Source organism: Apium graveolens, chromosome 10, assembly GCF_009905375.1.
Source record: "Apium graveolens cultivar Ventura chromosome 10, ASM990537v1, whole genome shotgun sequence".
Lineage (NCBI taxonomy): Eukaryota > Viridiplantae > Streptophyta > Magnoliopsida > Apiales > Apiaceae > Apium > Apium graveolens.
Genome location: NC_133656.1, coordinates 229862135 through 229874321, shown reverse-complemented (window position 1 = coordinate 229874321; position 12187 = coordinate 229862135). Strand labels below are relative to the sequence as shown.

Sequence of the window (12187 nt, the reverse complement as noted above, 5' to 3'; positions counted from 1 at the left end):
AAGCCTTCATCCGTTGATGGCTTTATCCGTTGATATGTTAGCAGTTGAAGCTCTATCCGTTGATGCACTCATCCGTTGAAGGATGTTATCCGTTGAAGCTTTAGAGACATCCGTTGAAGCTTTGTTTCTCATCCGTTGAAGGTCTTTAAGTTATGCGTTGACACCATTTCATTTATACAAAATTACAAGGCATGAAATACTTACAATTGGCCTTCCTATCTGCATATCCTCTAGTAGTCAACATGACTTATAATTTTCCTCAACATTTAAGAATTTATATCTCAAATTCAGAGACTGAAATGTGCTACAACACTAGACTTATTTCTAAGTAAAGCTACACCATCAACGGATAGCCAGAATGGTCTTATCCGTTGAGGCTACAAACACTAGATTTCTACTTAAGTGTTTTGTTAAACATATCATCAAACTAATGCACATATATTCCTAACAGGAAAAGATAGGGACCTGGTTGTAAAGGGTTACACTGATACTAGTTTCTTAACCTAATTTTTGGATAGACTAGGATGATTATGTGTCTATGTCTGGTTTGTGTTTTGTCAAAATATAAGTGATGTTAGCTGGAATAGTTCACAGCAAGAACATTGATGATTCTATAAAGGATGCCAAATATATTGATTTTTTTTTGAAACAGCCAAGGAGACTGTTTAGGCATGTCCTTAGGCGATATCACCTTATTAATGAGATTAATGATCAAGGAGATATAAATGTAAAGTGCATAGTAATGATAGTGTTGTATACCCACTGACTAAGGCTTTGTCGCAGCAGAAGCACGATGGTGATACTAGTTCCATGAGTATTAGATACATGGGTGATTGACTCTAGTGCAAGTGGGAGATTGTTAGTGTTTGTGCCCTAGAGACAACACTATGATGTTTTAGTTTAAGACATTAGGATTATTAATGTTTACGTTCTATCGATTATTCCCTTTATAATTTATTAATTCTTAATTTACTGCGATATAAATGTTAGATTAATAAATGTCCTTGGAATATGATATGCAATTCTATATCTCTAAGTACATGACTTGGAAATGAGATTTTGAGAATGGTATCAATATTCCTAAAGGTCCCTAGTCGAGTATTATTATTAAGGGACAATAATAATGCATTAAGGCTGGTGTGTTTGTTGACTGATGATCACATCTCATTGATCATAGGTATGATACTAAAGTCAAAAACACAGGCAGATGTATATGTACATGGTGCTGGACAGACCCAATGTGAGATTCTACATGTCTGTTGTGTCATGAGTAATTCTCATAGTGATAATGATGTAATGGTCCTTAGACCTGAAGTCATTATATTTCTATACGATAATTAATGTATATTGATTCCATTAAAAGTTATCCTTGACCGGGTAATGATTAAAGTGGACATTGGATATATTATGAATCGTATAAGAAATATGAATGATCTAGATGAGATTTAACCCTCCTATTTTAGGAGTGATATTATTGGCCTATTGTGTGAGCTAGACTATGAAATGCGTGGTCACACTCAAATGTTGATTTGATATGATAGTCTACTCATTGATCAAGGAAACTTGGATTAAACTATGATGAGGATGACACATTACATGCCTCTAGTTTAATCTATAATATTTGGTTAAAGAGATTATATTACATTGTACATTATTCACAAAAGGTTTAATCGATCACCGATTCACCGATTCAATTATTATTACTTGGATAGCAATGATGTATTACTAGATGCCGCTCATTGTTTACGATTTTAAATTAGATTTAAAATTCGTTGCCAACGTAATAATAACCTATAGGGTCACACACTAAGAATTCTTGAAGGATTATTTAGTTTAAATTGGATTTAAATTATATTAAAGTAATTCGAATTATTTATAATATTATTTAAGTATGACTTAATTAATTAGATAAATATTGATATTCGAATTTACTAATATTAATTATGAAATTCATTTGTTAAATAATTAAGTGTGGTTTAATTATTATATAAATAGGAATTTCGAATTAATAATAACTCCTAATTAGTTAAGAGTTATAATTCTTATTATACTCTCTATATAATATCTCCTGTGTGGCTGATTTTGTGTGCAAGACTTTTACTAAAAACCCTAGCCACCAAGAGAGAAGATGGAGAGAGCAAGAACAAACGAGTTTGTGCTAGTACACATCCAATCCTTGAGTTCAAGCATTCGTATGGATACCGATAGAGCGTAGATCGCGAGAGCGGGATGCGTGGTGATTGAACAAGCTTTGGATCTCCATTAGTCAACCAATTGGTAAAGCTTCTTAAGGTAAATAATCTGATCTACGAATTATATATATGTTTTTCGCATGGATCCTGCGGCGGGTTTCGAAAATTATATTTTTTTTTACGTTTTTAATTACTGTTTCCGTTGCATTTATGTGCTCGAAACCCTTCACTTTCAGCGAGGTACCTGCTAGCGCGAACCAAGCAAACTTACGACCTGATGTAGCAGGTGACCTTTTTCCTATAAAAGAAGATGAGAAGTGCTCATTTTCATTCACACCTTCATTCTCAACTTCTCATATTCTCAAATTCTCTCAACCTCTCACCTTTCTTCAAGTTCTCCAAGAATGTCAGGCGGACAAGGCCCTGTAAAGTCCTCTTTCTCTGAGAAGGAAGCTATGCATAAGAGGGCTACTCTTCGCTCACTCAAAGGTATAGCTCTTGTCTCACCCTTCTCAATTAATCGTTGTTCGAACAGTTTGAAGAGTATGTTGGATGAGAGGGCGGACGAGTACCCTAGTACCGTCCATTTTGATGCATTCCATCACCGAAGTATGCTTCGTGAGAAGGATGTCGAGGTGATTAAGTCGACTTACTCCTGGCCCGATTGCTTGAGGGTTCGTAGAGCTAAGCCAAGTGAGAGGGCTTGTAATATTTGCCATCAAAGGCTATTTGTGTTCAAGGCGGCCCTTAATTCTGGGCTAAGGTTCCCCTTGCACTCCTTCATTCCGAGGCTTCTAGCCGAACTCAAGATCCATCCATGCTAGCTCTACCCTAACGGGTGGTCTTTCATCATTCTATTCATAGTTAGATGCCATGACTTAGGCATCCCTTTGAGTGTGACAATGTTTCGTAGTATCTTCATGATGAAGGCGTCTCCTATGACTCGACCTGGTTGGGTAGTGATTTAACACCGAGCCCACGTTCCTTAAATGGTGAACACCAGTTCCCTCAATGACTCAAACCACAATTGGAACAAGAAGTTTGTGGTCGTTAAGTGGAAGGATGGAGACTGGGGGCATACTTCAGACGTGACTTTAGTAGCCCGATTGATAGTTCCCACTTCATTCTCAACCTTTCTGATGCCGAGCTTCATGCCCGAGATCTTCTTATTGACGACGACGGGAGGATCCGTTATTGAGAGTTCGTGACAGAAGTCAAGCTTGTCGAGGCTGGCCTTAGCCGCCTCTCTATAGAGGGTATTTATCCTTGTTTTCCCTTACTTTGTGCAAGTTTATTCTTACATCTGTTTCTTTTCTTCTTATTTCAGCAATTAAGGCTCTTGATGCAAAATCCAAGCCGAGCGATGCTGTTACAGGCAGGACAGCCTGAGATGCGAACAAGAAGGCCAACCATATTCCTAAGGTCCCTGCCTTCCTCGAGGCGTCAGCATCTGGCCTTAAGAGGACCAAGGATTTTGACGGGAGTGCCAGGACCCCTTTCGAGCTTGGATGGGGTATTTCTTCCAGAAACACCATTCTTGGCAACCCGACTTATGCTCTCGAATGGTCGAAAAACTGCATTACTCCTCCCGACCTCTTATTCGTCTCTTTCGGTGAGAAACTCCTCGAGGCTGAGATGTTTGGAGCTCAAGCCCTCTATCATGTATGTTTTTTCTTTGTAAATTTTCACTTAAGTTTTCTTTTTCTTAGAACTTAAAAAATATTATAGGGATCACTCCTTGGGGGCTCGGTCCTTTATACTCAAACTCATATTTTCTTTGTCAGGCCAATGCTTATTTCGCGGCGTCCTCTACTCAAGCTATCAAAATGAGAAGCGACTACCATGCATTGAAGACTTCCATGAAGTAGATGACTATCTCCTCGGGGGAGTGGGAGTCTAGGGCTCATGAGGTGGAGGGAAAGCTCGCCATCATGGAGAAGAAATATGCTAGCTCGGAGGAGAAGAGGAAGAAGGAATGGAAAGAACTCGAGGCTGCTTATCACAGATCCATTAGGTTCATTACAATGATGGACGAGCACGATGACGAGATGTGCCCTGTTAACCTGGCAATAGGTTGGAATAGGGGCACCAAGGACGTTCAAGGTGTATGGCCGGATGTGGTTGATCCAAGCCTTCTATCTTGCGCTTGGGAGCTGCCTGTCATGGACCTATCTGGGCAAGCTTCCAGATCTGTGCCCTCGACTCCTCGCATGAGGCCCCAGTCGAGCTCCAGTCACTCGGGTTCCGGATCAGGCTCTAAAGGCAAAGCCCCCTCGGGTAGCCCCAAGTCCAGGGCAGCCCTTCGAGGGAAGATGAGGGAGCCGATTCCAGGGATCAGTGATTCTTCTTCTGAAGAAGGCTCAGATGGCGAGGGGGAGGACTCTTCTGATGAGTGAATGATGTGGCCTTGCATGGCCTTGATTGCCGTATGTGGCTATTATTTTCAGAACTTATTAATTTGAACCTTATTGGTCTGTAACCTATTGGTCCTTCGGGAATTTAACTTATGATCCTTCACTATCTTTTATCTATGCACTACGTTTAATTTTATTTTATACTTGTCTTTTATTTTCGGCATTTGGTCCTTCGGGACTTGCATTCTTTAGATGCTCGTACTTAAATAAATTGGTAGACAAGATGATAGAAATAAACTTGCATAAATAGATAATAACTCTACAAAATGGGTTCAACCCTTACATAAGATGGTTTCATCGACCTTATTTATAAACTTAATACTAAGTACTAGGAACATGTAGTGAATGTCCTAAACATAATAAACCTTCAGGTTTGAAGCATGCCAAGTGCGAGACACTTCATCGCCATTCAGGGTCTCTAACTTGTAGGATCCTCGTCCTAGTGTCTTCCTGACCTTATAAGGTCCTTCCCAGTTGGGGGATAGCTTTCCTCTCTCCCCTACTCCTGATGCCTAAATCTTCCTCAGAACCAAATCTCCCTATTGAAAGAACCTTTCGTTAACCCGTCCATTGTAATAGAGGGAGGCTCTTCGTTGATGCTCTGTATTGCGGTCATTGGCCTCATCCCTGACCTCATCAATGAGATCGAGAGCGAGCCTCATGCCTTCTTCGTTTATCTCTGGCTCGTAAGCTTCGATCCTAGGGGATCGATGAGTGATTTTAAGGGGCACCACTGCCTCGGCTCCGTAAGCCAGCATAAACGCGGTAGCTTCATTTGTCACTTTGCAGGTGGTACGATATGCCCACAGTATGGGCAATAACTCATCCACCCAAGTGTTTTTCGAGCGTTCAACCCTTTTCTTAATTCCATCAAGGATGATTCTGTTAGTAACTTCCGCTTTCCCGTTTGCCTAAGGATGTGCAATCGAGGTGAAGTGAAGTTCTATGCTGTTATCGTCGCAGTACTCTCTGAACTCTGCATTATCAAATTGTTTCCCATTATCCGTGATAAGGATGTGTAGGATTCCATATCGGCATATCACATTCTCCCAGAAGAATTGGGTTATTTGCTTGGTGGTTATCTTGGCTAGTGCCTTTGCCTCAATCCACTTTGTAAAGTAGTCTATGGCTACCACAATGAACTTCCTTTGTCCCGATGCCATAGGAAATGGTTCAAGTATGTCCATTCCCCAAATTGCAAAATGGATGGGTGTGTTGATCGACGTAAGCCTCTCTGGGGGATGTCGTACTATCGGAGTGTGCTTTTAGCATCTGTCGCATCTCTTCACATAAACCTATACATCGGCTAGCATAGTTGGCCAGTAGAACCCCAACCGAGTTATCTTGTGAGCGAGGGCCCTGCCCCCCCAAGTGTTGTCCACAAATCCCTTCATGGGCTTCTTTAAGTGCCTCCTCTGCTTCAATAGGTCTTAAGCACTTCAAGTATAGAATAACAAATGACCTTTTATAAAGAAGGCCTTCAATCAACGAGTATCTTAACACTCTAACCAAAATCTTGCGTGCCTCCCGGGCATCATCGGGGAGCCACCCAGTTTCTAGGTGGGTCTTGATCGGGTCTATCCAACAGCTTGCCATACCAACCGGTGATATCAAATTTATGACATGAATAGTATGGGTCTTCAAGACCTGGAAGTAAATGCTTCTCGAATAGTTCTCAATTTCAGACGAGGCGAACTGAGACAAGGCATCCTCCGTAGTGTTCTCCTCTCTCGGAATATGTTCTGCGTACCATTCATCGAACTGAGTCAGTATTCCCTTTACGACTCTCGGGTACTTGGCCATAATATCATTCTTGTCCTCAAACTCCCCATTAACTTGAGCAACTACAAGCCTTGAGTCTCCGCAGACCTTCAGGTTTTTGACCCTCACGGCTCTAGCCAAGCCTAAGCCAGCTATCAATGCTTCATATTCTGCTTCATTGTTCGTAGTCGGGAAATCCAACTTCAAAGCATATTCAATCATAAACCCATCAGGGCTTTGTGAGACTAGGCCTGCACCACTAGATTTTGTTTTGGACGCTCCGTCAAAATAGAGAACCCAATATTCCTTCAAGGTTATTTCTTCATCCTTCTCCTTCTCCTTCTTCTCTCCTTCCGCGGTTACTATCTCTTGCCCCCCGACTTCTTGGTAATTAATATTGCATTCGACCATGAAGTCTGCTAAGGCCTGAGCCTTGATGGCCCTTCGAGGCTTGTATTTGATATCAAATTCTCCTAGTTCAATCGCCCACTTCATGAGCCTTCCACTGGCCTTCGGGCTATGAAGAATGTTCCTCAAAGGTTGGTCCGTCAGGGTTTCGATCTTGTGAGCCTGGAAGTATGGTCTCAACTTCCTCGAGGCTGTGATGAGAGCAAGCGCGAACTTCTCCGTGGTGGAGTAATTCAACTCTGCTCCATGGAGCACCTTGCTTACATAGTGCACAGGCTTCTGGAGCTTCCGCTCTTCCTTCACGAGGACTGCACTCACAGCTTGTTCAGATATTGAGAGGTACAAATAAAGAGTGTCCTCCGGACTTGGTTTAGCCAACAACGGGGCTTCAGTCATGTACTTCTTTAGTTGTTCAAAGGCCTCTTGGCTCTCAGTTGTCCATTCAAAGTCCTTCACCTTCTTAAGGGTTTTGAAAAAGGGAATGCATTTATCTCCAGACTTGGAGATGAACCTCCCTAAAGCTGCAATTCTTCCTGTCAGCTTCTAAATGTCCTTGATGGAGCGTGGTGGCTCCATGTCTAGGATGGCTTTGATCTTGTCGGGGTTGGCCTCTATCCCCCTCTTAGAGACCACGTGACCCAAAAAATTTCCAGACCCAACGTCAAAAGCACACTTGGCTGGGTTTAACATCATCTTGTGGTGCCTCAACACTTCAAATGCCTTTTTGAGGTGACTAGTATGATCGACCTTGCTTAGGATTTTGACTAACATGTCATCGACATAGACCTTCATGGTCTTCCCAATTAGACGGGCAAATATCTTGTTCACTAGTCTTTGGTAAGTAGCTCCTGCATTCTTAAGTCCAAAAGCCATAACAAGATAACAAAATACACCAAAGTCAGTTATGAAGGATACCTTGGGGGTGTCATCCTTATGCTTTCTAATCTGATTGTAACCACTGAAGCCATCCATGAAGCTTAGCATCTCGTGTCCAGCAGTGGCATCGATCAGGGTATCAATTCTTGTTAGGGGGTAGCAGTCCTTGGGACAAGCATCATTCAAGTCAGTGAAGTCAATGCACATCTTCCACTTTCCATTGGCCTTCTTAACCATTACGGTGTTGACCAACCATTCAGGGAATTGTACTTCCTCAATAAATCCAGCGTCTAAAAGCTTCTCGACCTCCTGCTTAATGGTTTCCATCCTATCAGGGGCATAAATTCTCTTCTTTTTCTTTACAGCCTTCCGAGTTGGATCAACGTTCAACCTATGAGTTATAAGGTTTGGGTCAATCCCAGGCATATCAGCTGATGTCCAAGCAAATACTGAAGGGTTTTTAGCACATAAACGCAACGAAAACGTAAATTTAAATCTTAAAAAAAAAACCGAAACCCTCCGCAGGATCCATGCGAAAAATAATATTTAATTCGTAGTTCAGTATGTTTACCTTAAGAAGCTTTACGTTAATGGAATGATGGAGGTCTTTAATAGCGATCCAAGAACGATGAACGAAAATCCCTAGTAGCTGATCCTCAAGTGTGAAGCACTCCACCGGTATCCACCAAGAGTACAATGTGATGGAATAGGAAGAGGTTGAGAGAATTAGTTGTCTCCCTCTTGTTCTACTTTAGAATTAGGGTTAATTATTTGGGTTGAGGCAAATTAGGTTTATAATAGTATATTTATAGGCAAAATTTTCAGCTGAATTTTTTTTATAAAATATTATTATTATTAACCCTTTAATTGATTATTCTTATTAACCAATTAACTAATATTTAAAACACCTTTTAATTATTAATCCCTTTTCTAAACACTTTAGAAAAATAATTCTCTCACTTGATTTAATTTCCAAAATTAAATTCTTAATTAATAATATTAAGAATTAATTAAATCTCATTTAGTCAATTATTAAATCTGCTAATTAATTATTTATTTCACAAATAAATAATTACCAGCCATTATTAATTAATTCCTCCACCATTAAATCATTCTCTTTTATGGTGTGACCGTGTAGGTTCAATATGAAGCCGGTAGTAGAAATAAATAATAATAAAACTATTTTGTCATTATTTATATAAATTCTCTAATTCATTAAATATGATTAATTAATAAATTAATCATATTTATTCTACATCGTGAGGGATACTTCTCAGCATATCACGATTATCCGGATAATACGAATTCACTACTTAGAATACCAAGAACCTATTCAATGAGTATTTACCGTACAATCAATTCCTTCTACCCTGCAATGTCATGATTAAATACAAGGCATGGAACTTGTGTCAAGCCTATCTTATTTAATCATTTACTTTCTCATTCACTATGTTTAGTTCTATTTAATGTAAATTAGAAACTCCTTCATATTTCATTCACCCTGGCCATAGATTCCTGAACTAGCATAAGTGGATCAACATTGAACATCCTCATCCTTCACTGGAAGGGGTAGATCCTTTATTGATCATACACTATCTTCGTGTACAAATTCCTATACCCAGTAGAGCCCTTATAATTGTCCCTGAAGACTAAGAACTAAACCAAAGCATAGTTCAGTGTACACAAGATGACTATGATGACCTCAAGTCTAAGGATACTTGTACAACTATCACTATGTGAACAACTGCTAACACATGAGTGAACTCCATCAGTTGTTCAGCTGTGTGAGTCATGTTCAGTGAACTTATTCTATAATAAGCACCTACATACTAGCTATAGTGTCACCACACAAATGTCTATGAGAACAGACATCCTTCATAATGAAGCAAGCATAGTATGTACCGATCTTTGCGGATTACTAATTACCAGTTAGTAATCCTACGACCACGAAATATTTAAGTTTAGAGTTATCATCTTTTAGGTCTCATTATTATGATCTCATCATAATCCATAAAAATCTTTACTCTAAACTATGGTATATCTTATTTAAACACTTAAATAGATAAAGCCCGCAATAAAACCAAAACAAGTCTTTTATTAATATCAATGAAATCAAAACAGATTACATAAAAGTTATTCCTAAATCATCATACATGATTGGACTTTGGACATATCTCTTTCAAATACATCATTGTTTTCTTGGAGGAAAATTGTCATTCGGCCCTTCAAGGGCTTGTCCAGAGATGCCCCAATGTACGTGACCTTCTCCGGGTCTAAGGGGTCTAAAGGAATTGGGACCAAGTCCTCGGCTGGCTTCCCTCGCAGTTCGTCATTTTCTCGGATATCCATGTTTTCTATGAGGAGGACCTGCCCCCTGTTCCATCGGGCCTAAGTGCTGCAACATAGCAACTGCGGGCCATCTTCTGATCTCACCTTGCTTCTCCAACACCATTTCTAGTTGGGAACTTCAATACCATGTGGTAGGTTGAGGGCACAACATTAAAAGCATGAATCCCTGTTCTACCCATGATAGCATTGTAAGTAGAGGATGCCTTAACAACCTGAAAGTTCAAACCATTGTCCATCCTTGTAGCCCATCCTTATGAATGTGTCATGGAACAGAATGTCCACCGAATCTCCATTGTCCACTAGGACCCTCATAATAGGACAATTTTCAATTATCGGAGTGATAACCAGAGGATCATCCTGACAAAATTTCAAACCCTCAAGGTCCGGGTCACCAAATTCAAGTGTCATCTCTGGCTTAGAATAATTAGATGGCTCTCCAACTATGCTCATCACTTCTCTTGCATAAGCTTTTCGGGAGTTCCTTGTAGTACCAGCTGCTGTAGGTCCTCTTGAGATCATATTGATTACTGGCCCTCGGGGCTGCATGTTGCGATCTCGGTCGTTACCCCTTCGATCGTCATCTCTTTGATCATTATCTCTCTTTTGGCCTCCGACCTCTTCACCCTTGGTGAAACGTCTAAACTTTCCCCTTCGGATCAGATACTCAATCTCATCCTTGAGTTGCCTATAATTATCAGTATCATGACCGACATCTTTGTGAAACCTGCAGTACCGACTCTTGTCTCTTTTCTCGGGGTCTCCCCTTAGTGGCTTCGGCCATTTGAAGTCCTTATCCTTTTCAATTTCCATAAGGATTTGGCTTCTTGGGGTGTTCAACCTCGCATACTCAGCAAACCTTGGCTACTGATTCTTCTTAGAAGAGGAGGAATCAGAGTTTTTACCAATTCGTGGATACGTGTCCTTAGCATCGTACTCCTGATCCGTCTTCCTTTTCTTGTTTCTAGTAGGTTCATTGTTCATAGTTGCCTTCTTCATACTCTCCTCCACCTTGATATACTTTCCGGATCTATCCTGGAGCTGCAACATACTTTCGGGAGGGCACTTAGCCAGGGACATCTTAATGAACTCGTCTTTAGTCCCTTGCTGTAGAGCTATCATAGCTACCTTATCATCATGATCAGGAACCTTCAAAGCCTCCTTCGTAAATCGATTCAGATACTCTCTCAGGGACTCCTTTGCTCCTTGGATTATGCCCATGAGAGAAACTGAACTCTTCTCGTGCACTTGCCACTTATGAACTACTTGATAAAAGCTTGACTCAAGTCCTTAAAAGATCCAATAGAGTTTGGGGGCAGACGGCTGTACCACCTTTGAGCCATGCCCGATAGGGTTTGAGGGAAGGCCCGACACTTAATAGCGTCATTCACGGGTTGTAGCAACCGGGCGTTAGAGAATGTCCTAACATGATTAGCAGGGTCATTAGTACCATCGTATGCTTTGATGGTGGGCATCTTGAACTTCCTTGAGATGTGAGCATTTATTATCTCATCAGTGAATGGTGGGTTTGGATCATCAGGATCTCCTAGGGGCATAAGATTACTTGGATCAGCCCTTGGGGCAACTGCCCTTCTTGGTATTGGACCATCCAGGTCTATGATTGGAGGGGGATTTCTCCGCCTTGGAGCGAGTGGGGGTCTTGGGGCCAGATGTGTCTCAGGTCTCGCTTCAGCCTTTGGATCTCCGCTTCATGAGCTCTGATCCTCTCTTAAACATCTTGGGGATTCATCCCTTGAGTGCTCCTGGAGCGTTGTTCAGTGTCAGCCATCGGCTCTTTGCCAGCACACCTCCTTCTTGGAGCAACATCATCATTCGATGACTTAGAGTCTCTTTCAGTATAAGGTCCAGAGAATTCTTGATCCTCTGGGATAGGAGCCAAGCCACATATGTATTGGGGCGTCGCCCTTGTGCTTCACTCCTATTAGAGTGCCCATTCCCTCCAACTTCGGGGTATAGAGGCATCCCGTAAGGGGGGTTGGTAGTCACAATCGTCGAGTACTCATACCCAACGGGTTGAGAGTTCATAGGTGCATGTAGCTGCTGAAATTGGGAATTCGTCCCTTGAGGAGCCGGGGGATTCGTCCCTTGTGGCTGAGCCTCAGTTACCCCTAAAGGGTTCCTCCTTGGGTGGAGGCATAAGTTGAGTGCGGTGGTATGTCCACCACTGAT

The 12187-nt window shown here is 41.3% G+C and overlaps 1 protein-coding gene across 1 annotated transcript; it reads right to left on the bottom strand.

Moving 5' to 3' along the window:
- Window positions 1-5145: 5145 nt before the first annotated feature.
- Window positions 5146-7171, bottom strand: LOC141691954 (uncharacterized). The gene is made up of 3 exons (XM_074496701.1): window positions 6731-7171; window positions 6116-6475; window positions 5146-5517 (listed from the first exon to the last, which is right to left on the bottom strand). The coding sequence occupies exons 1-3, from the start codon at window positions 7169-7171 to the stop codon at window positions 5146-5148; spliced, it is 1173 nt and encodes a 390-aa protein (XP_074352802.1).
- Window positions 7172-12187: the final 5016 nt, after the last annotated feature.

Bases quoted from the DNA above. Each gene is read 5' to 3' on its own strand.
- LOC141691954 (XM_074496701.1), bottom strand. From the start codon at position 7,171: ATGACTGAAGCCCCGTTGTTGGCTAAACCAAGTCCGGAGGACACTCTT. The intron at 6,476-6,730 runs GTAACCGCGGAA...AAAAACCTGAAG, and splicing joins AAGTCGGGGGGCAAGAGATA to GTCTGCGGAGACTCAAGGCT. The intron at 5,518-6,115 runs GTTAGAGTGTTA...GCACATCCTTAG, and splicing joins GGGAGGCACGCAAGATTTTG to GCAAACGGGAAAGCGGAAGT.